Raw genomic sequence first — 24,559 nt, forward strand, 5'->3', positions numbered from 1 at the left:
CAATTTAGAATTAACACTGGAGTGATAGATGTGCAAGTAGAGATACTGGGGTGCGAAAGAGATAGAGGATAAGTAACAATATGGGGATGAGGTAGTTGGGTGTGCTATTTACAGATTGGCTGTGTACAGGTACAGTGATCGGTAAGCTGCTCTGTCAGCTGATGCTCAATGTTATAGAGGGAGATAAGACTCCAGCTTCAGTGATTTTTGCAACTTGTTCCAGTCATTGGCAGCAGAGAACTGAAAGGAAAGGCACCCAAAGGAAGTGTTGGCTTTGGGGGTGACCAGTGAAATATACCTGCTGGAGTGCGTGCTACTGGTGGGTGTTGCTATGATGACCATTGAGCTGAGATAAGGTGGGGCTTTACCTAGCAAAGCCTTAAAGATGACCTGGCGCAAGTGGGTTTGGCGACGAATATGAAGTGAGGGCCAGCCAACGAGAGCATACAGGTCGCAGTGGTGGGTAGTATATGGGGCATTGGTGACAAAACGGATGGCACTGTGATAGACTACATCCAATTTGCTCAGTAGAGTGTTGGAGGCTATTTTGTAAATGACATCGCCGAAGTCAAGGATCGGTAGGATAGTCAGTTTTACGAGGGTATGTTTGGCAACATGAGTGAAGGAGGCTTTGTTGTGAAATAGGAAGACGATTCTAGATTTTATTTTGGATTGGAGATGCATAATGTGAGCCTGGGAGGAGAGTTTACAGTCTAACCAGACACCTAGGTATTTGTAGTTGTCCACATATTCTAAGTCAGAACCATCCAAATTAGTGATGATAGTCGGCGGGCAGGTGCGGGCAGCAATCGGTTGAAGAGCATGCATTTAGTTTTACTTGCATTTAAACGCAGTTGGAGCCCTCGGAAGGAGTGTTGTATGGCATTGAAGCTCGTTTGGAGGTTTGTTAGCACAGTGTCCAAAGAAGGGCCAGATGTATACAGAATGGTGTCGTCTGCGTAGAGGTGGATCAGAGAATCACCAGCAGCAAGAGCAACATCATTGATGTATACAATTGAACGCTGTGGCACCCCCTTAGAGACAGCCAGAGGTCCGGACAACAGGCCGTCCAATTTGACACGCTGAACTCTATCTGAGAAGTAGTTAATGAACCAGGCGAGGCAGTCATTTGAGAATCCAAGGCTATTGAGTCTGCCGATAAGAATGTGGTGATTGACAGAGTCGAAAGCCTTGGCCAGGTTGATCAAATCAAATCAAATGTATTTATATAGCCCTTCGTACATCAGCTGATATCTCAAAGTGAGCCTAAAACCCCAAACAGCAAGCAATGCATGTGAAAGAAGGACGGTGGCTAGGAAAAACTCCCTAGGAAAAACTCCCTAGAAAGGACAAAAACCTAGGAAGAAACCTAGAGAGGAACCAGGCTATGAGGGGTGGCCAGTCCTCTTCTGGCTGTGCCGGGTGGATATTATAACAGAACATGGTCAAGATGTTAAAATGTTCATAAATGACCAGCATGGTCAAATAATAATAATCATAGTAGTTGTCGAGGGTGCAACAAGCACGTCCGGTGAACAGGTCAGGGTTCCATAGCCGCAGGCAGAACAGTTGAAACTGGAGCAGCAGCATGGCCAGGTGGTCTGGGGACAGCAAGGAGTCATCATGCCAGGTAGTCCTGAGGCATGGTCCTAGGGCTCAGGTCCTCAAAGAGAAAGAAAGAAAGAGAGAAAGAGAGAATTAGAGAGAGCATATTTAAATTCACACAGGACACCGGATAAGACAAGAGAAATACTCCAGATGTAACAGACTGACCCTAGCCCCCCGACACATAAACTACTGCAGCATAAATACTGGAGGCTGAGACAGGAGGGATCAGAAGACACTGTGGCCCCATCCGATGATACCCCCGGACAGGGCCAAACAGGCAGGATATAACCCCACCCACTTTGCCAAAGCACAGCGCCCACACCAACTTACCATCCTAAGACAAGGCCGAGTATAGCCCACAAAGATCTCCGCCACGGCACAACCCAAGGGGGGGGCGCCAACCCAGACAGGAAGACCACGTCAGTGACTCAACCCACTCAAGTGACGCACCCCTCCCATGGACGGCATGGAAGAACACCAGTAAGCCAGTGACTCAGCCCCTGTAACAGGGTTAGAGGCAGAGAATCCCAGTGGAGAGAGGGGAACCGGCAAGGCAGAGACAGCAAGGGCGGTTCGTTGCTCCAGCCTTTCCGTTCACCTTCACACTCCTGGGCCAGACTATACTTAATCATAGGACCTACTGAAGAGATAAGTCTTCAGTAAAGACAAAAGGTTGAGACTGAGTCTGCGTCTCTCACATGGGTAGGCAGACCATTCCATAAAAATGGAGCTCTATAGGAGAAAGCCCTACCTCCAGCCGTTTGCTTACAAATTCTAGGGACAATTAGGAGGCCTGCGTCTTGTGACCGTAGCGTACGTGTAGGTATGTACGGCAGGACCAAATCGGAAAGATAGGTAGGAGCAAGCCCATGTAATGCTTTGTAGGTTAGCAGTAAAACCTTGAAATCAGCCCTTGCCTTAACAGGAAGCCAGTGTAGGGAGGCTAGCACTGGAGTAATAAGATCACATTTTTTGGTTCTAGTCAGAATTCTAGCAGCCGTATTTAGCACTAACTGAACTTTGTTTAGTGCTTTATCCGGGTAGCCGGAAAGTAGAGCATTGCAGTAGTCCAGCCTAGAAGTAACAAAAGCATGGATTCATTTTTCTGCATCATTTTTTGGACAGAAAGTTTCTGATTTTTGCAATGTTACGTAGATGGAAAAAAGCTGTCCTTGAAACAGTCTTGATATGTTCTTCAAAAGAGAGATCAGGGTCCAGAGTAACGCCGAGGTCCTTCACAGTTTTATTTGAGACGACTGTACAACCATCCAGATTAATTGTCAGATTCAAATGAAGATCTCTTTGTTTCTTGGGACCTAGAACAAGCATCTCTGTTTTGTCCGAGTTTAAAAGTAGAAAGTTTGCAGCCATCCACTTCTTTATGTCTGAAACACAGGCTTCTAGCGAGGGCAGTTTTGGGGCTTCAACATGTTTCATTGAAATGTACAGATGTGTGTCGTCCGCATAGCAGTGAAATTTAACATTATGTTTTCGAATGACATCCCCAAGAGATAAAATATATAGTGAAAACAATAGTGGTCCTAAAACGGAACCTTGAGGAACACCGAAATTTACAATTGATTTGTCAGAGGACAAACCATTCACAGAGACAAACTGATATCTTTCCGACAGATAAGATCTAAACCAGGCCAGAATTTGTCCATGTAGACCAATTTGGGTTTCCAATCTCTCCAAAAGAATGTGGTGGTCGATGGTATCAAAAGCAGCACTAAGATCTAGGAGCACGAGGACAGATGCAGAGCCTCGGTCTGACGTCATTAAAAGGTAATTTACCACCTTCACAAGTGCAGTCTCAGTGCTATGATGGGGTCTAAAACCAGACTGAAGCGTTTCGTATACATTGTTTGTCTTCAGGAAGGCAGTGAGTTGCTGCGCAACAGCTTTTTCAAAAAATGTTGAGAGGAATGGAAGATTCGATATAGGCCGATAGTTTTTTATCATTTCTGGGTCAAGATTCGGCTTTTTCAAGAGAGGCTTTATTACTGCCACTTTTAGTGAGCTTGGTACACATCCGGTTGATAGAGAGCCGTTTATTATGTTCAACATAGGAGGGCCGAGCACAGGAAGCAGCTCTTTCAGTAGTTTAGTTGGAATAAGGTCCAGTATGCAGCTTGAGGGTTTAGAGGCCATGATTATTTTCATCATTGTGTCAAGAGATATAGTACTAAAACACTTTAGTATCTCCCTTGATCCTAGGTCCTGGCAGAGTTGTGCAGACTCAGGACAATGGAGTCTGGAAGGGCATCAAGGAATCTTTGGGTTGTCTGAGAATTTATAGCACGACTTTTAATGCTCCTTGGGTTGGGGTCTGAGCAGATTATTTGTTGCAATTGCAAACGCAATAAAATGGTGGTCCGATAATCCAGGATTATGAGGAAAAACATTAAGATCCACAACATTTATTCCATGGGACAAAACTAGGTCCAGAGTATGACTGTGGCAGTGAGTAGGTCCAGAGACATGTTGGACAAAACCCACTGAGTCGATGATGGCTCCGAAAGCCTTTTGGAGTGGGTCTGTGGACTTTTCCATGTGAATGTTAAAGTCACCAAAAATTTGAATATTATCTGCTATGACTACAAGATCCGATAGGAATTCAGGGAACTCAGTGAGGAACACTGCATATGGCCCAGGAGGCCTGTAAACAGTAGCTATAAAAAGTGATTGAGTAGGCTGCATAGATTTCATGACTAGAAGCTCAAAAGATGAAAACGTCATTGTTTTTTTTTTGTAAATTGAAATTTGCTATCATAAATGTTAGCAACACCTCCGCCTTTGCCGGATGCACGGGGGATATGGTCAATGGTGTAACCAGGGGGTGAGGCCTCATTTAACACAGTAAATTCATCAGGCTTAAGCCATGTTTCAGTCAGGCCAGTCACATCAAGATTATGATCAGTGATTAGTTCATTGACTATAACTGCCTTGATGGTTGATGAAGACGGCTGCACAGTATTGTCTTTTATCGATGGCGGTTATGTTATTGTTTAGGACCTTGAGCGTGGCTGAGGTGCACCCATGACCAGCTCGGAAACCTGATTGCATAGCAGAGAAGGTATGGTGGGATTCGAAATGGTCGATGATCTGTTTGTTAACTTGGCTTTAGAAGATTTTAGAAAGGCAGGGCAGGATGGATATAGGTCTATAACAGTTTGGGTCTAGAGTATCTCCCCTTTGAAGAGGGGAAAAAGGTTATGTCATGCCGAAAAAGGTTATAACCAGAAAGGTTAAAGTCAGTATTTAAAACACTCTTCCTTTACCACGTCTCAGTAATGACCAACACATCTGGATTGGAGCTGTGAACCCACACTTTCAATTGATCCATTTTCAGTAATAAGCTTCTAGTGTTAACGTGCAGAAAACCCAGGCTTTTACGAGAGCAGAAATCAGTGAAGTAGATATCAGAGCACAAGTCAGAATTGGGGCTAGCAACAGTAGATGGGCCAGGGTGTACTGTACATGCACATTTCCAGATATCATCAACAGTAATACAATCAAGGCACGGCATAGGACAGGAAGAGCTCTGCAGTGCTGATTTATGACATCTGAATGTGCATCAGATGGCAACAAGATCATATTGTACAGCAATTAAATCAGGTAACATGAATACAAAGCCGGCGAGGGGTGGTTAGAATAGGATGGGAGGCCAACAGTCCGTGTAACCAATAGAGAGTCTCGAGTGTGGGAACAAATAGTCTGTCCCACAGTTGGGTAAAGAAAGTTCGTAGTCAACAAAGCATGCAGGAGTCGTGAGGCGAATAGAAAAATATATATATAACGACTTGGGGCTAGCCATTGTAAGTTCAGAGTTACTCGCCCCAACAGTGCGTGTGTGCTGGAGGCGAGCGAAAGCTCGGGAGAGGGGGGGGGGGGGTGTAGTGGGGGTACCTGTACCAGACAGCGGGAGGCAAGCTAGGGCAGATGGTGAACAGATTGCCAGGTGGTGTCCAAGCAGCAGTGCAGCAGGCAACAGGAGTAGGTGTCACACCCACTTGGGAGGAGCATGGAAGAGACGGTCTTTGAAGAGATGGTAAGTAGGTCTAAATAGGCGTCTGGCATTTGCTAGTCTTAATTCAGTGTATTTGTCTTTAACTGCCATTTACCAAAGTCCGACACTTCCCACAAGCCAACTTTTTCTCTGCTTCAGAAGCATCCGCATTCACCAAATTAGGTGTGGTTATCCTTAGATATATTCAACCGACTTACCATGGTGTACATTTTTTATTTTAGATATTTTATTTGGAAAAATGCACCAAAAATGTCTTTATTATTTTACAGATACTCTAGAAATATTACAAAAATATTTATCCTGGAGTGTCTTAAAGAAATACAAATAAAACGATTTAGTCTGACTTCATCCAGTGGCCAGAAAAATGTATTTGCGTGGTATATCACAAAATGCGCGTATTTTAACATTTTTCAAAAAAAATTGTAGAAGTTATAACAAAATATCCCTATTAGCGTGTTGGGCCTGGCCTTAAAGATATCTCACAAGATATTCTGGGTAGTACTGTGTTTTTGTTTATTGCAAGTGTGCATTTAGACAATATCAATGCATACATTTGGTCAAAAACAATGTTTTGACTATGAACACTGGTCTTTATTCTGAACTCTTTTGACTATGAACACTGGTCTTTATTCTGAACACTGACCTTATCTTTGGGTTTCCTCCCTAGCCTGATAACATACTCATGGCAGACCCCCATGGTGATCAGATCCGCATCTGTGATTTCGGCAATGCCATGGAGCTCACACCCGACGAGGCTCAATACTGCAAATACGGCACACCAGAATTTGTCGCTCCAGAAATTGTCAACCAAACTCCTGTATCCAAGGCAACTGACATCTGGTAAAAATGCTGGAGACCTTGAAAGTGTTTAAAACTTGATTCCTATCACAAATGGATCCTCTCTAATTCTCTTCTTTTTCTTCCCAGGCCGATTGGAGTCATCACATATCTGTGGTAGGTACACATTGAATCTGTCTTAAATATAGTGTGTATGCAGTGATTACAAAACCAATCGTTGATTCATAAGATGAATAATCACAATTTAAGCATGGAATTATTATGCACATGCATGCTACAAGCCAAATGGATAAATAAACACCACATAAGTACCTATTCATTCCTATTTTAATTACTATTAGAGACCCTATCAAAAAGGCCGTATTTGCCCCCTCATGGACCTGTAATAATATTGGAACATGGCTCTAGAATCAGTGAACAATTAGTGAGAGAAAGAGAAGTTAACAGGTGTTTCTGCATTTCAGCTTGACTGGAGTATCTCCGTTTGCTGGAGAAAATGACCGCAGCTCCGTGCTCAATATCAGGAACTACAATGTGGCTTTTGAGGAGAGTATGTTCGCTGACCTGTGCCGTGAAGCCAAGGGATTCATCATCAAACTGCTGGTGGCAGACAGACTGTAAGTGAAACCTATGTTCAGGCCAAAACTTGAGATGTCCATGTGCTACTCACAATGTCATGTAAATCATGCATTTGATTTAATTGTCAATGTTCCAGACAATTTTAGTTACGGATGTCAAGATAGCATTCGTCCTTAGGATGTTTCCTCTGTTCTTATACGTGTGGGCTTCTTAAAACAAACTAGAAATCTAATGTGAAATGGTATCATGTCATCCCTTTAGTAGGCCTGATACACAGGAGTGTCTCCGTCATCCATGGTTCAAGGTGAGGCATGTGAACTTTGACTATGGACTCATGTGTGACGTATAACTTTAGGGCTCTGTTCTAACTTGAGATCCCCCGTCATATAATTTGGTAAGATATTGAGCAATTTCAAAATTACAGAGTAATATATGCTAATCTATTCTGTTTTCATTTTTTCATAAAGACCCTTACCAAGGGAAAGTCCATAAGCACAGAGGCCCTCAAGAAGTTTGTGTCTCGCCGAAAGTGGCAGGTAAGGGATCTGTCAGTTTTTAAAGTTATTATTATTATACAATTCAAATTTTTATCTGATTCAGTCTAATATTTGTTTATGTCCATCTTTTCAGCGGTCCCTTATCAGCTACAAATCCAAAATGGTAATGAGGTCCATCCCTGAGTTGCTGAACGACTCATCCAGCCACATCTCCATCGCTGTTCCCCGACACCTCAAAGAGGGCTCACCCCCACCATCATCGTCCTCTGACTCCGACGAAGATATTGACGAGCTGCCCTTCATTCCAATGCCACTCACCATGGAGTTCTCCGGATCAAGAAGGTCTCTGAATGAGATCCCGGACGATCAGGAAGGCACATGCAGGCCAAATGGCCCCATTGACAGACCAGGATCAGCAGTCGCTCATGGCCAACAGAAGATGGTGAGTGAAACCACGGGGAGAGAGAAAGACGCTGGAGATTCCGCAAGTAGAGGCCACACCAGGAAAAGGTCAACGCTAGAAAATGACAAGGGGTCTTCGGATGAGGAGGCTCCTGCAGAGTTGGTGCAAGTATCTGAGAAGGCAAGAAGGCCCTTGTGCAGAGGCTTGAGCTTGGAGTCAGATAAGCCAGAGGGAGGAACCAGAAGGGGGCCACTGCGTAGAGGGGGCTCTGCCGACAGCGCGCTGCTACTCCACCTAGTACCAGAAGAGGGCGCAGAAGAGGAAAGTCTGGAAAGGGACCGGCGAGTCCTCAAAAAGACAGTATCCATGGAGCTGCCTAGGAGGAGCACAAGCCCAGGGCCTCTGAGTCAGGAGGACTATGCTCTCAAACTGGAGCTGATGCGGCAGAGGCTACTTCGAGGCGGCTCTGTAGACAAAAAGATGAGCGGCCTGCGAGGACCCCTGCTAGAGACTCTGGGCATGGACGATGGAAAGCAGCGGTTGTCACTGGAACGCTACTCGCACGCCCCCCGCTTAGGGGTTGCCCCGTTAACCAGGTCAGCTTCCAGCGACCAGCCGGGAGAAGACGAGCTCAAACCCAAACTGCTTCGCAAGAGCGCCTCCTTCAGTCAAGGAGATGATGCAGAGCCCATTCCTCTGCACAGACGGTCCGGGGAGCCACTGGAGATCCCGCAGATAGAGGAGCGAAGACTCAAGGAGGCCATATCCATGTCTGCTCTCACTGATCCATTCAAGAATGACTCCCGCCCTGTGACTCCCAGGGAACCTTCCCCTAGACTTCCCATACCAAGCCCAGAGCCAGGGGAACAGGAGACAACAACCAAGATGGAGGACAAAGAGATTAAGACTGTGGAGTCCATTGGCAAAAAAATGGATGGTGTGACCACAGACAGTAATGCAGATCAGAGATCGAACACAGGTGGCTTCTCAGAGAAGAACATGAGCATGTCAGAAGAAGCAATGATTGAACCAGAGTACGTGGATCTGAGGGAGCCTATCCCTACTTGGAGGGAGCCTAGCCCTCATGTGAGGGTTCTTAAATTAGAGGAGCCAATGGAGGAAGAGAAAGAAGAGATTGAGGAAAAAGAGACTGTTCCTGTACATGAACCGAAAGCTAGAGAAGTTAAAGAAAAACACAAAGAAGTACAAAAAGAATTCAAAGAAGTAGAAGTAGAAGAAGAAGTGAAGGCACCAGTAAAATCTTCTGAGATGGTCATTACTACAAGCTCCGTAAGGGTCACGCCAGCAGCAGCATTTTCAAGGGCACCAGATAATGTTGTGACTCCCTTTCCACCTACGTACGTGGCTCCATCTCCACCTGCCCTTACTGTGCTCCCAGACGGTAGGACCTCTGCGTATGCTAGCATAATGCAAACCATCATGGTCCCCTCGCTTCAGCCCCTAGTTAGCCCCCCATTAGCAGACTCCACCCCTGTAGTTGTTCCAGTCCTTGCACAAGCCCCATTTCCAGCATCAACATTAATACCCACATCTACAACTGTCCCTGACCCATCAAAGCCAGTAACTCTGCTATCTACACCAGGGGAACACCCTGCTGTCTTTTCAAGGGTGGCATCCCCTGAGCCCAAGGAAATGAGTCCACCCAAGGTTTCCCCGTGCTCCACGCCCCAACATGAGCTCTCGCCAGGGGGACTAAACCTCCAGGACATTGCCTCGGAGGAAATATTCAAGGCACGGTTCAAAAAGCGTGACTCTTCCGTCATTCGAGGCCTAAAGCTTCTCAGCTGGTCAAAGCCTGAGGAGAAACAAGTAGCCTCTTTGGACTCTGCCGAGTCAGGCGAAGATGTATACCGTCCTGGGCCCGTTGGAGCGCCGCTTGAGTTTGTCCCCAGGAGACTAGAGGAGAAATCCAAGTCGGTGCAGGATCTCCGCGAGGCCCAGAAGGACCAAGGTTTTATGAGAAGGCTCTCCATGCGCCTCAAGAGGACTCCGTCAGCCGAACGCAAGGTAGAAAAGCCAAATGAGGAAGAACCGGTGGCTCCCAGGCGTCGGCTCTCCTGGGCTCTCCCCAGCCGAAGAGGATCCCATTCCCAGGAGAGAAAGGAGGTGGAGATGATGAGGATGGATGGGGGAATTGAAGCCGAGGTGGAACAGGAGGTCAAGGAGCCAAAGAAGCCAAACGAGTCACCAGTCATGGCCATGCGCAGGAAGATTGAGTCGACGGTGTCCGGAATATCCATGAGGATCCGCAGTGCCTCGGAGGAGAGGAGGGTAGCGGCGGAGGAGAGGGAAGCCAACAAACCAGAGAGCAAGAAGACACCCCTGTTCTCTATTCTGCGCAGGTCGACTTCCGAGGGACGTAGCCTGAAGAATATGGCTGGACCCAGTGTCCCTCAGAACCAGCTGGTTTCTCAGTCGGGCACCGGAGCCTCCTCAGATTCCCTGGAGAGCGTCAAGTTGGAGACAGCATCAAAGGGTACGAGACTTCTACCAACATATAAATAACATTTCTTTAGAATGAACATGTTCCCCCTACACCTGAAAAGGTCATATATGTTTCATTTTAAGATGATTACTGAGCAGAATTAGACAAAACCAAACTTTACCAATTAAAGGGTGTATTATCACTAGTACAGAGACAATGTCACTATTCTGGAGTGGTACTAAGAATGTAATAAGAATTGCAACATTGTTTTTACAATTATGCAAACCCTCCCACCCCCTTCTCCAACCAAACCTTTGTTCTTGCATACTGAGATACAAGAAAAAGTCAATCTTAGTAAACACGCTTCCCTGTGTGTGCTATCATCCCCTTTTTTCTTTGTTACTATTTCTGTTGATTTAACTTTGTTATGTTTGTTCCCTCTGGCAGGGGCAGAGGGCGAACGTAGGTCCCGATGGGACCGTTGGGGCCTAACCAGAGGCAGCAAGAAAGACAAGACGGTCTCGCAGCCTGATATCCCCACGGCTATTGCCAGAGAAAATGGCTCCCTACGCTCTCGCTCGTACTCCAGACTGGCATCTGGTAATACTTAAAGTCCCTCATTTCTTAAAGAGATTGTTCATCCAAATTTCCAGACGTGGTAATCTCAATTACATTTCAAAATAAGTATTCAGATATCTTTTATTTGAAATGAAAAGTAGTTGAATATTTAAAAAGTAGTTGAATATAAGTAGTATAAATACACTTGGAAACTGTTTGAAAACACTAAAATACACTTCCATGTATTTTAAAATATATTGTATTTGAAATAGGTTTTTGAAAATACTTTCTAATACAATTTCATAGAGTATTTGGTTTAAAAAAATAACCATTCAAATACTCAAAAGTTTTGAGCTGTGTATTTGAAAAGCATTTAAAATACCAGATACTCAAACACACATGTATTTGAACCCAGGTCGGCAAATTACAACATTTCATATTTGTTTCTTTACCCTAAAAGCACTCAGTGGACAAGGAGAAACCGCAATCCATCATCATGTATCAAATTACCGGAGGGTTATGAGAATATTCAATCAACATTCCACCAAACAATTTATTTTCAGTCTGTTTTCTATTTTTAAATTAAATATACCTTCGGTAACCCGCCTCACTCAATGTGACACGGATCCGCATTTATTTTGGACCTTATAGTCAGAACCAGCCATCAGAAGCTAACCAGCTAATTAGCTACTAGCTATTTAGTCATTGTTAGCCACTGCTAGTGGCCTTTACCTTCTGCACAGGCACCAACCGTTTTTAGCCTGGATAATACCTACCAGCCTCGGACTGTTTTTCTCCACTACAACGCTGGATTCCTGCCGTAAACCCTGGACCATTACTCCTGATCATCACAGCTAGCGAGCTGCCACCGAGTGACCCAGCCCCGAAGCTAGCCCTGAGCCAGGCCCACATCCTGGCCTACTCTGTGATCACCCGGCTACCCAGCCGATGCCTCCCGGACACGGCTAGAATCCACTACTCCACCGGATACTTGCCGTAAGCTCTGGACCTTTGCAGCAGATCATCGCTGCTAGCTAGCTGCTACCGAGTGGCTATAGTGGCTAAATCCCCTGCCCCGAAGCTAGCACCAGTTAACCGCGAGCCAGGCGCATCTCCCGGCTAGCAAACAAAATTACTACAACACCAATAGCTCTTTCGCCATCTGGCCCGGACCCTTCGTCGACACGGCGCCCCGCCATACCACCACGACTGGTCCGCAAACGTAATTCCATCCGCTGTGCCCTCAACCAGCCATTGCCGGATGTCGGAGCTGACGCTTCTACTTACCCTGGCCTGCTAACTTTAAACGCTGTGTCTCCCGCATGCTAGCGTAGTAACGACTACCCCGTTCCATATAATGTTGTTCACTGGACCCTATGATCACTTGGCTACATAGCTGATGCCTGCTGGACGGTTCATTTATCACGGTGCTCCATTTTGATTATTTTATTTGTTTATCTGTTGGCCCTAGCCCCGAACTCAGGCCCTGTGTGTAGTTAACCAACCCACTCAGCCCATTCATCACCATTTTACCTGTTGTTGTTGTTGTCACAGCTGATTAGCTGTTGTTGTCTTACCCGTTGCTGTCTTAGCTAGCTCTCCCAATCAACACCTGTTATTGCTTTATGCCTCGCTTTATGTCTCTCTCAAATGTCAATATGCCTTGTATACTGTTGTTTAGGATAGTTATCATTGTTTTAGTTTACAGTGGAGCCCCTAGTCCCGCTCTACATGCCTCAGATTCATCCTTTGTCCCACCCCCCACACATGCGGCGACCTCACCCAGTATAACCAGTACGTCCAGAGATGCAACCTCTATCATCACTCAGTGCCTGGGCTTACCTCCACTGTACACGAACCCAACCATAACCCTGTCTGCACATTATGCCCTGAATCTATTCTACCACGCCCAGAAATCTGCTCCTTTTATTCTCTGTCCCCAATGCACTAGACGACCAGTTTTGATAGCCTTTAGCCGTACCCTCATCCTACTCCTCCTCTGTTACTCAGGTGATATGGAGGTTAACCCAGGCCCTGCGTGTCCCCAGGCACTCTCATTTGTTGACTTCTGTAATCAAAAAGGCCTTGGTTTCATGCATGTTAACATCAGAAGCCTCCTTGTTAACACTGCCTCATTGCCTGCATCCGCTATGGGCCCGCGGTCAAACAACCACCCCTCATCACTGTTAAACGCTCCCTAAAACACTTCTGCGAGCAAGCCTTTCTAACCGACCTGGCCCGGGTATCCTGGAAGGATATTGACCTCATCCCGTCAGTCGAGGATGCCTGGTTGTTCTTTAAAAGTAATTTCCTCACCATCTTAAATAAGCATGCCCCTTTCAAAAAATGTAGAACTAAGAACAGATATATAGCCCTTGGTTCACTCCACACCTGACTGCCCTTGACCAGCAAAAAAACATCCTATGGCGGACTGCAATAGCATCAGATAGTCCCCGCGATATGCAACTGTTCAGGGAAGTCAGGAACCAATACAATCAGACAGTCAGGAAAGTAAGGGTTAGCTTTTTCAAACAGAAATTTGCATCCTGTAGCTCTAACTCCAAAATGTTTCGGGACACTGTAAAGTCCATGGAGAACAAGAGCTCCTCCTCCCAGCTGCCCACTGCTCTGAGGCTAGGTAACACGGTCACCACCGATAAATCCATGATAATCGAACATTTCAATAAGCATTTCTCTACGGCTGGCCATGCTTTCCTCCTGGCTACCCCAACCACGGCCAACAGCTCCGCCCCCCCTGTAGCTAATTGCCCAAGCCTCCCCAGCTTCTCCTTTACCCAAATCCAGATACCAGATGTTCTGAAAGAGCTGCAAATCAGCTGGGCTAGACAATCTGGACCCTCTCTTTCTAAAATTATCCGCCGCCGTTGTTGCAACCCTTATTACCAGTCTGTTCAACCTCTCTTTCGTATTGTCCGAGATCCCTAAAGATTGGAAAGCTGTCTTCAAAGGGGGTGACACTCTAGACCCAAACTGTTATAGACCTATATCCATCCTGCCCTGCCTCGCTAAAGTCTTCGAAAGCCAAGTTAATAAACAGATCACTGACCATTTCGAATCCCCCCGTACCTTCTCCGATGTGCAATCCAATCCATCAATAGAAATGTCAAACACACAAACTGAGTGTGGGGATGGTGGAAGAACATCACAGGGTCATATTTAAATGCACCTCAGCCACGCTCAAGGTCCTAAACGATATCATAACCGCCATCGATAAAAGACAGTAATGTGCAGCCGTCTTCATTGACCTGGTCAAGGCTTTCGACTCTGTCAATCACCACATTCTTATCGGCAGACTCAACAGCCTTGGATTCTCAATTGACTGCCTCGCCTGGTTCACCAACTACTTTGCAGACAGAGTTCAGTGTGTCAAATCGGAGGACCTGTTGTCTGGACCTCTGGCAGTCTCAATCGGGGTACCACAGGGTTCAATTCTCGGGCCGACTCTTTTCTCTGTATATGTCAATGATGTCGCTCTTGCTGCGGGTGATTCCCTGATCCACCTCTACGCAGACAACACCATTCTGTATACATCTGGCCCTTCTTTGGACACTGTGTTAACTAACCTCCAAATGAGCTTCAATGCCATACAACACTCCTTCCGTGGCCTCCAACTGCTCTTAAACGCTAGTAAAACCAGATGCATGCTTTTCAACCATTCGCTGCCCGCCCACCTGACTAGCATCACTACCCTGGACAGTTCTGACCTAGAATATGTGGACAACTACAAATACCTACAGTGGGGGAAAAAGTATTTGATCCCCTGCTGATATTGTAAGTTTGCCCACTGACAAAGAAATGATCAGTCTATAATTTTAATGGTAGGTTTATTTCAACAGTGAGAGACAGAATAACAACAAAAACATCCAGAAGAACACATGTCAAAAATGTTAAATTGATTTACATTTTAATGAGGGAAATAAGTATTTGACCCCCTCTCAATCAGAAATATTTCTGGCTCCCAGGTGTCTTTTATACAGGTAACGAGCTGAGATTAGGAGCACACTCTTAAAGGGAGTGCTCCTAATCTCAGTTTGTTACCTGTATAAAAGACACCTGTACACAGAAGCAATCAATCAGATTCCAAACTCTCCACCATGGCCAAGACCAAAGAGCTCTCCAAGGATGTCAGGGACAAGATTTGTAGACCTACACAAGGCTGGAATGGGCTACAAGACCATCACCAAGCAGCTTGGTGAGAAGGTGACAACATTTGGTGTGATTATTCGCAAATGGAAGAAACACAAAAGAACTGTCAATATCCCTCGGCCTGGGGCACCATGCAAGATCTCACCTTGTGGAGTTGCAATGATCATGAGAACGGTGAGGAATCAGCCCAGAACTACATGGGAGGATCTTGTCAATGATCTCAAGGCAGCTGGGACCATAGTCACCAAGAAAACAATTGGTAACACACTACGCTGTGAAGGACTGAAATCCTGCAGCGCCCGCAAGGTCCCCCTGCTCAAGAATACATATACATGCCCGTCTGAAGTTTGTCAATGAACATCTGAATGATTCAGAGGACAACTGGTGAAAGTGTTGTGGTCAGATGAGACCAAAATGGAGCTCTTTGGCATCAACTCAACTCGCTGTGTTTGGAGGAGGAGGAATGCTGCCTATGACCCCAAGAACACCATCTCCACCGTCAAACATGGAGGTGGAAACATTATGCTTTGGGGGTGTTTTTTTGCTAAGGGGACAGGACAACTTCACCGCATCATTTGACGGGGCAATGTACCGTCAAATCTTGGGTGAGAACCTCCTTCCCTCAGCCAGGGCACTGAAAATGGGTCGTGGATGGGTATTCCAGCATGACAATGACCCAAAACACACGGCCAAGGCAACAAAGGAGTGGCTCAAGAAGAAGCACATTAAGGTCCTGGAGTGGCCTAGCCAGTCTCCAGACCTTAATCCCATAGAAAATCTGTGGAGGGAGCAGAAGGTTCGAGTTGCCAAACGTCAGCCTCGAAACCTTAATGACTTGGAGAAGATCTGCAAAAGGAGTGGGACAAAATCCCTCCTGAGATGTGTGCAAACCTGGTGGCCAACTACAAGAAACGTCTGACCTCTGTGATTGCCAACTAGGGTTTTGCCACCAAGTACTAAGTCATGTTTTGCAGAGGGGTCAAATACTTATTTCCCTCATTAAAATGCTAATAATTTTATTACATTTTTGATATGCGTTTTTCTGGATTTTTTTGTTGTTATTCTGTCTCTCGCTGTTCAAATAAACCTACCATTAAAATTATAGACTGATCATTTCTTCGTAAGTGGGCAAACGCACAAAATCAGCAGGGGATCATATACTTTTTTCCCCCACTGTAAATTGTAATTACTTCGCTACTATGGCCTATTTATTGCCTACCTCCTCACGCCATTTGCACACACTGTATATAGACTTTCTTTTTTTTTCTATTGTGTTATTGACTGTACGCTTGTGTATTCCATGTGTAACTCTGTGTTGTTGTTTGTGTCACACTGCTTTGCTTTATCTTGGCCAGGTCGCAGTTGTAAATGAGAACTTGTTCTCAACTAGCTTACCTGGTTTTAAATAAAGTTGAAAAAAAACATACACAGAACATGGTTGCCATCGTCACAGAAAACAATATATTAATGTTCTAGGCAATAGACAGTTGCAAGACCTGTCATGTGTCCAGTTATCTGAGGGTTCTATAACATTAATATCTTATGTTCTGAGAACATGGCAACCATATTCTGTGTATGTTTGGTAGGACATTAATGGAATATTCTCCTAACCCTCCGAGAACTGGACACATGAATGTTCTTGCAACGATCCCATTAAACGTATGTAGAACATTCATATTTTAAGTACTGAGAACATGGTTAAGCACGTTCTGGGTAAGTTATATTTGACATTAAGAGAATGTGTCTCATGGAAACATTCCTTGCACATCAATTTAACATTCCAATAAAAATGTTATTTAAATACCTGCGACTCCTAAGGGAACGTTCTTTAAAGTTGTGGGAATGTTTGTTGTTAGCTAGGAAGTTACTTTCCTCATTTGTGCAGTATTACATATGCTCAATAAAGCAGCAACAACACTGAACTTGTCACTGTAGTTAGCTAGCTAGGTTAGCATAAGCTCACATGCTTAGTTGTTGCAGTATTATCCAGCTATTTAGTTAGCTATTAAGCCTTTCTACGACTCAATTTAGGAGGCGTGAAGAATAGTTGCTACAATGCCTCATTAGCTAATGATATTTCAGTTACAGTTAGATAAACAAGCTAGCTATTGAGGTGCATTTGTTCAAAATTGTAGATACAGTGCATTCGGAAAGTATTCAGACCCCTTGACTTTAAAAAAGAAAACAATACTTTACAGCCTGTTTAAAATGGATTAAATTAAAAAAAATCCTCATCAATCTACACACAATACCCCATAATGACAAAGCAAAGACATTTTTGCAAAAAACGATTTAAAAAAAGAAATACCTTATTTACATAAGTATTCAGAAGGTTTGCAATGAGACTCGAAATTGAGCTCAAGTGCATCCCGTTTCCGCTTATCATCCTTGAGATGTTTCTACAACTTCATTGGAGTCCACCTGTTGTAAATGTAATAGATTGGACATGATTTGGAAACGCACACACCTGTCTACATAGGGTCCCACAGTTGACAGTGCATGTCAGAGGAAAAACCAAGCCATGAGGTCGAAGGAACTGTCCGTAGAGCTCCGAGACTAGACTGTGTCGAGGCACAGATCTGGGGAAGGGTATCAAGAAATTTCAGCAGCGTTGAAGGTCCCCACAAACACAGTGGCCTCGTCATTCTTAAATGCGAGAACTTTGGAACCAGCAAGACTCTTCCTAGAGCTGGCCGCCTGGCCAATCTGAGCAGCGGGGGAGAAGGCCCTTGGTCAGGGAGGTGTCCAAGAACCAGATGGTCACTCTGACAGAGCTCCAGAATCCCTCTGCGGAGATAGGAGAACCTTCCAGAAGGAAAACCATCTCTGCAGCATTCCACCAATCAGGCCTTTGTGGTAGAGTGGCCAGATGGAATCCACTCCTCAGTAAAAAGCACATGACAGCACGCGTGGAATTTGCCAGAAATCACCTAAAGGGCTCTCAGACCTTGAGAAACAAGATTCTCTGGTCTGATGAAACCAAGGTTAAACTCTTTGGCCTGAATGCCAAGTGTCACATCTGGAGGAAACCTGGCACCATCCCTACGGTGAAGCATGTTGGTGGCAGCATCATGCTGCTTGGATTTTTTTCAGCAGCACGGACTGGGAGATTAGTCAGAATCGAGGGAAAGATGAACAGAGCAAAGTACAGAGTTCCTTGATGAAAATCTACGCCAGAACATTAGGGAACTCAGACTGGGGCGAAGGTTCACCTTTCAACAGGACAACGACTCTAAGCACACGTCCAAGACAATGCAGGAGTGGCTTCGGGACAAGTCTCTGAATGTCCTTGTGTACCGAGCCAGAGCCCAGACTTAAACCTGATCGAACATCTCTGGAGAGACCTGAAAATAGCTGTTCAGCAACGCTCCCCATCCAACCTGACAGAGCTTGAGAGGACCTGCACAGAAGAATGGAAAAAAACTCCCCAAATACAGGTGTGCCAAGCTTGTAGTGTCATACCCAAGAAGACTCAATGCTGTAATCGCTGCCAAAGGTACTTCAACAAAGTACTGAGTATATGGTCTGAATACTTATGTAAATGTTATGTTTTTCTATTTTTTATTTATATGCAAAAATGTCTAAAAACCTGTTTTTCCTTTGTCATTATGGATCATTGTGTGTAGATTGATGAGAAAAAGGGGTCTGAATACTTTCCGAATGCACTGTAGCTTGCCAGTGTAAACAACATGTTGATACTCAGTTGTTGAAAGAGTCTAATTAGCAAACAGTGAAAAACATATCAAGCGAAATAGATTTTTTTGTGGTCCATAGAAATGCCCATTTCTTTTACTTCTTAATCCCATTCCCAATTTGTCTCTCCTCCAGACTTCCCTCCCGTGTTCCACATCAAGTTGAGGGACCACGTCCTGCTGGAGGGAGATCCCATCACCCTTAGCTGCCTCCCTGCTGGCAGCCCCCACCCACACATCTCCTGGATGAAAGGTAAGAACTTAATAATAGAGCAGAATGTAATATCAACCCCTATAGTATCTAAAGAAAGCATTCAGACCCCTTGACTTTTTACACATTTTGTTAAATTAGAGCCTTCTTTTTTTAAATTCCCCACTAATCAATCTACACACAATACCCCATAATGACACAGCAAAAACAGTTTATTTTTTATTTTTATAAAAAACTGAAATAGTACATTTAAATAAGTATTCAGACCCTTTACTTGGTACTTTGTTGAAGCACCTTTGTCAGTGATTACAGCCTTGAGTCTTCTTGGGTATGACGCTACAAGCTTGGCACACCAGTATTTGGGGAGTTTCTCCCATTCTTCTCTGCAGATCCTCTCAAGCTCTGTCAGGTTGGATGGGGAGCATTACTGCACAGCTATTTTCAGGTCTCTCCAGAGATGTTCAATCAGGTTTAAGTCCGGGCTCTGGCTGGGCCACTCAAGGACATTCAGAAACTTGTCCCAAAGCCACAGAGGAACTCTGGAGCTCTGTCAGAGTGACCATCAGGTTCTTGGTCACCTCCCTGACTAAGGCTCTTCTCCCCTGGTTGCTCATTTTGGCCGAGTGGCTAGCTCTAGGTGGAGTCTTGGTGGATCCAAACTTCTTCCCTTTAAAAATTATGGAGGCCACTGTGTTCGTGGGGAACTTCAATGCTGCAAAAATGTTTTGGTACCCTTCCCCAGATCTGTGCCTCAATGCAATCCTGTCTCGGCACTCCTCTGACATGCATTGTCAACTGTGGGACCTTATATAGACAGGTATGTGCCTTTCCAAATAATGTCCAATCAATAAAATTTACCACAGGTGGACTCCAATCAAGTTGTAGAAATATCTCAAGGATGATCAATGGAAACAGGATTTACCTGAGCTCAATTTCAAGTCTCATAGCAAAGGGTCTGACTACTTATGTGAATAAGGTGATTTTATTTATTTGATCAATTTTAGAATAAGGCTGTAACGTAACAAAATGTGGAAAAAGTTAAAGGGTCTGAATACTTTCTGAATGCTTTGTAAATGCATCATATTGCATTATAACTGTTGGCTTTAAGTGTACCTTTTTCAACAATTTCAGATAAGAAGCCTCTGCAGATTGATGCCAGAATGAACATGATCTCCTGTCCGGATGGCAGGCAGCTGCTGATGATCATGACAACCACCAAGAAGGATGCAGGGCTGTACGAGTGTGTGGCTACCAACCCTCTGGCTTCGGTCTCCAGCTCCTGTACTCTCTCCCTTGCTCGTAAGAGTCCCATACCTCAGAGAGAGAAAGAGTGGGAAATAGAGGGAGAGAGAGAATTTTTGTTTTTTTGTTGGTGTTCTAAATTACATTATTTCCTGCTCTATTATTTAGGTTTGGATAGACCCCTTGGCCAACTCAGTTGTTCGAACGAACCTATTCTAGCGCAAATTCCTTTCTAATTCTGTCACGTCAGAAAATGATACCAAATGAATTACCATCAACTTGATATTGATCTATTTTTAGACAAACTCTCTTGCAACTGAAAATCTTTTTTATTTAGGCCTAATCATTTGAAACACTTTTAGTGGTTTTGAATGAACAGGACAAAGTTGTACCTATACCTCTCTGCCCTTCTAGGGCTGCCCAATCATCCTGGGACTCCTGAGGTTCCCCAGCGCTATAAGAACACTGCCCTGGTCCTCTGGAGGCCTTCAGACACTATGGCCCCCTGCACCTACTCTCTGGAGAGAAAAGCAGAGGGTGAGTCATGGTGTCACATACACATACAACTTAATTCGTATCATTTCAAAGTCTGAACGTAAAGCCATACTGTCCAAATGAAGTTGTATCATACGCCAAATGTCCACAGTCCAACACATTATTGCCATGGTGCAGTCATTAGCAATATTGCAGTGTTGTTCTGTTCAATCACTGATAGAAATACATTTACGTTTAAAATTGTATCAAGGCACAAGGCGAGACCTAAATGCAGACACAGGAGGCAGATGGTTGGAGTCTTACAATGTTTATTAATCCAAAAGGAGTAGGCAAGAGAATGGTCGTGGACAGGCAAAAAGGTCAAAACCAGATCAGAGTCCAGGAGGTACAGAGTGGCAGACAGGCTCGTAGTTAAGGCAGGCAGAAAAGTCAGGGAGGCGGGTACAAAGTCCAGAAACAGGTAAGGGTCAAACCCGGGAGGACTAGAAAAGGAGAATGCAAAAAGCAGGAGAACGGGAAAAACGCTGGTTGACTTGGAAACATACAAGACGAACTGGCACAGAGAGACAGGAAACACAGGGATAAATACACTGGGGAAAATAAGCCACACATGGAGGGGGTGGAGACAATCACAAGGACAGGTGAAACAGATCAGGCCGTGACACATTTAGCAGACGCTCTTATCCAGAGCGACTTACAGTTAGTTTAATCATCTTAAGATAGCTAGGTGGGACCACATATCACAGGCATAGAAGGGGGGGGGGGTCAAGTGCAAGTGCAAGTGCTGGTAATTTACATTTTGTATTTTAGGTGAAGAGGTGGATTGTTTAAGATACTGTTTGAAAAGGTAGGGTTTCAGATGTTTTCAGAAGACGGGCAGAGACTCTGTCCTAGTTTCAGGGGGAAGCTGGTTCTACCATTGGGGTGCCAGGACAGAGAAGAGCTTGGACTGGGCTGAGAGGGAGGGAGGGAGGGCCAAGAGACTTGAGATGGCTGAACAAAGTGTTTGGGTTGGGTTGTAGGGTTTGAGCATAGCCTGAAGGTAGGGAGGTAAGCAACATGGTCTTGTCGTGGAAGCGAGCTTCGACTGGAAGCCAGTGGAGTGTGCGGAGGAGCGGGGTGACATGAGAGACAGTTTTATTATGCAGTTTTATTATGCCAATGATTCATTCAAAATAACTGCCTTCCGTGACCTTATTCTCTGACAATGATTGAAATGTGGCTTTCTAAATTAAATATAAACATGAACACGTAGATGTATGTCTATGGTCTTTCTTCCCCAGGTGAGAGTAACTGGCTCATCGTGGCCACTGGAGTGGCTGACTGTTACTACAATGTGGTAGACTTGCCAGGAAGGGGCACCTTCAGGTTTAGAGTGGCGTGTGTGAACAAGGCAGGCCAAGGACCCTACAGTAACCTCTCAGAGTTAGTGTGCCTGGATGCCTCAGGTATGTGCTACTTTCTACTATGAAGACCTAACTATGAAGACCAAATGGTAATACAGTATGTCATTATTATCATACATTTCTTTTCCATTTGGTTTAAATGTTTGCACACATGTATGATGTACTTTAGGCACCTGGAGATTGACAAACTCCTGTAAACTCCAATACTTTTTCCATCAAATATGAATGTTTCCTAGCAAAGTTTTTTCCATAGAATTCTATGAGAGGGCTCACTCTCGTAATACTAAAAACGGTATTATTCTGAATCAACAGCACCAACAAAATCCAGTGGATCAGTCGTTGTGAAGACAGTCCATGCAGCACCGGTTGTCAAAACGTCAGCAATTACCGTCCCCTCCATGAAGCCTGTGCCTAGTAAAGTGCCGACCCCAGCCCCATCTTTCTCCCCATCCACACAGACCCCATCCCCCTCTGCTGCTGCTCCCGCTCCTGCTGTACCAGCGGCCAAGTCTATTGCTTCTATCCCCACTTTTAAACCTGTTGATTCCAAACCCTCAGTCCCTCAGACCCTAACCAGCGCTGCCTCCGCCCCCATTGTTATTAATGTGGCCCCATCCCATCGGGCCATCCCTGAGATCCAAATCCCGTCTCCAGTTCAGTCGGCTCCCGCCCAGGCCAAAGCCAAGACCACCATCAATATCAACGTCACGAAAACGGCACAGACTCAACTGGGAACCGTAACCAAGCTCGCTCCTTCTGTCGTTCTCCCCAAACCCCAGAGTCCCATCAATATCGTCTCTCCCATGACTAAGACCCCGCCCCCACCTGTGGCCCCTCGCACAGCCATTGGCAAACCCATTTCGTCTGTGCCCATGTATGCGCCAATACCGGCTACCACAGCGCACGTCATACCACCATCCCCCTCCACCCCCATCTCACCTCTGGTGGTGCTGGTTTCCAGCATGAGTCCTGTAGGGGATGGTGGGGTTACACCCATACGTATGACCCCGTCTGGGCGGATGACCCCCTCCGGCACCCTGTCAGGACGCAAGACACCCTTGGGGGGACGCCCTGGTGAGAGTTCCCTGCGCCAGGGAGTGCCCCAGAAACCATATACCTTCATGGATGAGAAGGCCAGGTAAAGAACGTAAAAAGTAATGTCCACAATGCTCCCACAGTGATATGCTCAGGGATATTTTAGACAAAGCATTTCCCTCAAGACTGTCTATCCATAACTGTGTTCTTACACTGAACAAAAATATAAATGCAACATGCAACAATTTAAAAGATTTTACTGAGTTACTGTTCATATAAGGAAGTCAATAAATGTAAATAAATTCATTAGGCCGTGATCTATGGATTTCACATGACTGGGAATACAGATATGCCTCTGTTGGTCACAGATACAATACATGACCAAAAGTATGTGGACACCTGCCCGTCAAACATCTCATTACAAAATCATGGGCATTAATATGGAATTGGTCCCCCCTTTGCTGCTATAACAGCCTCCACTCTTCTGGGAAGGCTTTCAACTAGATGTTGGAACATTGCTGCAGGGACTTGCTTCCGTTCAGCCACAAGAGCATTATTTAGGTCGGGCACTGATGTTGGGCGATTAGGCGTGGCTCACAGCCGTCGTTCCAATTCATCCCAAAGTTATTCGATGAGGTTGTGGTCAGGGCTCTGTGCAGGTCTGTCAAATTCTTCCACACCAATATCGACAAACCATTTCTGTATAGACCTTGCTTTGTGCAAGGGGGCATTGTCATGCTGAAACGGGAAAGGGCCTTCCCCAAACAGTTGCCCAATGTTGGAAGCACAGAATCGTCTAGAATGTCATTGTATGCTGTAGCGTTAAGATTTCCCTTCAATGGAACTAAGGGGCCTAGCCCGAACCATGAAAAACAGCCCCAGACCATTATTCCTCCTCAACCAAACTTTACAGTTGACACTATGCATTCGGGCAGGTAGTGTTCTCCTCATCCACCAAACCCAGATTCATCTGTCGGACTGCCAGATGGTGAAGCGTGATTCCTCACGCCAAAGAATGCGTTTCCACTGCTTCAGATTCCAATGGCGGCAAGCTTTACACCACTCCAACTGATGCTTGGCATTGCGCATGGTGATCTTAGGCTCGTGTAAGGCTGCCCGGCCACCGAAACCCATTTCCTTAATCTCCCGACGAACCGTTCTTGTGCTGACATTTCTTTTAGTTTGACAGTTTGTGCAGAAATTCTTCAGTTGTGCCATCCCACAGTTTCATCAGCTGTCTGGGTGGCTGGTCTCAGACGATCCCACAGGTGAAGGAGCCGAATGTGGACGTCCTGGGCTGGCATGGTTACGCGTGGTCTGTGGTTGTGAGGCCGGTTTGGCGTACTGCCAAATTCTTTAAAAAGACGTTTGAGACGGCTTATGGTAGAGAAA

General features: G+C 45.3%; 1 protein-coding gene across 1 annotated transcript in view; it reads left to right on the top strand.

The window, feature by feature from the left end:
• Window positions 1-24,559, top strand: part of spegb (striated muscle enriched protein kinase b) — a 131,415-nt gene that overhangs the window by 100,157 nt on the left and 6,699 nt on the right. The window contains exons 25-36 of the mRNA XM_014172901.3: window positions 6,306-6,478; window positions 6,566-6,592; window positions 6,901-7,053; window positions 7,277-7,319; window positions 7,483-7,551; window positions 7,646-10,412; window positions 10,809-10,961; window positions 18,915-19,031; window positions 20,121-20,288; window positions 20,646-20,768; window positions 22,010-22,174; window positions 22,445-23,270. Of these exons, the coding sequence (XP_014028376.3) occupies window positions 6,306-6,478; window positions 6,566-6,592; window positions 6,901-7,053; window positions 7,277-7,319; window positions 7,483-7,551; window positions 7,646-10,412; window positions 10,809-10,961; window positions 18,915-19,031; window positions 20,121-20,288; window positions 20,646-20,768; window positions 22,010-22,174; window positions 22,445-23,270 (4,784 nt within the window). The remainder of the gene's footprint in view (window positions 1-6,305; window positions 6,479-6,565; window positions 6,593-6,900; window positions 7,054-7,276; window positions 7,320-7,482; window positions 7,552-7,645; window positions 10,413-10,808; window positions 10,962-18,914; window positions 19,032-20,120; window positions 20,289-20,645; window positions 20,769-22,009; window positions 22,175-22,444; window positions 23,271-24,559) is intronic.

This window comes from Salmo salar, chromosome 25 (genome assembly GCF_965601325.2).
Source record: "Salmo salar chromosome 25, fSalSal1, whole genome shotgun sequence".
Taxonomy (NCBI): Eukaryota; Metazoa; Chordata; class Actinopteri; order Salmoniformes; family Salmonidae; genus Salmo; species Salmo salar.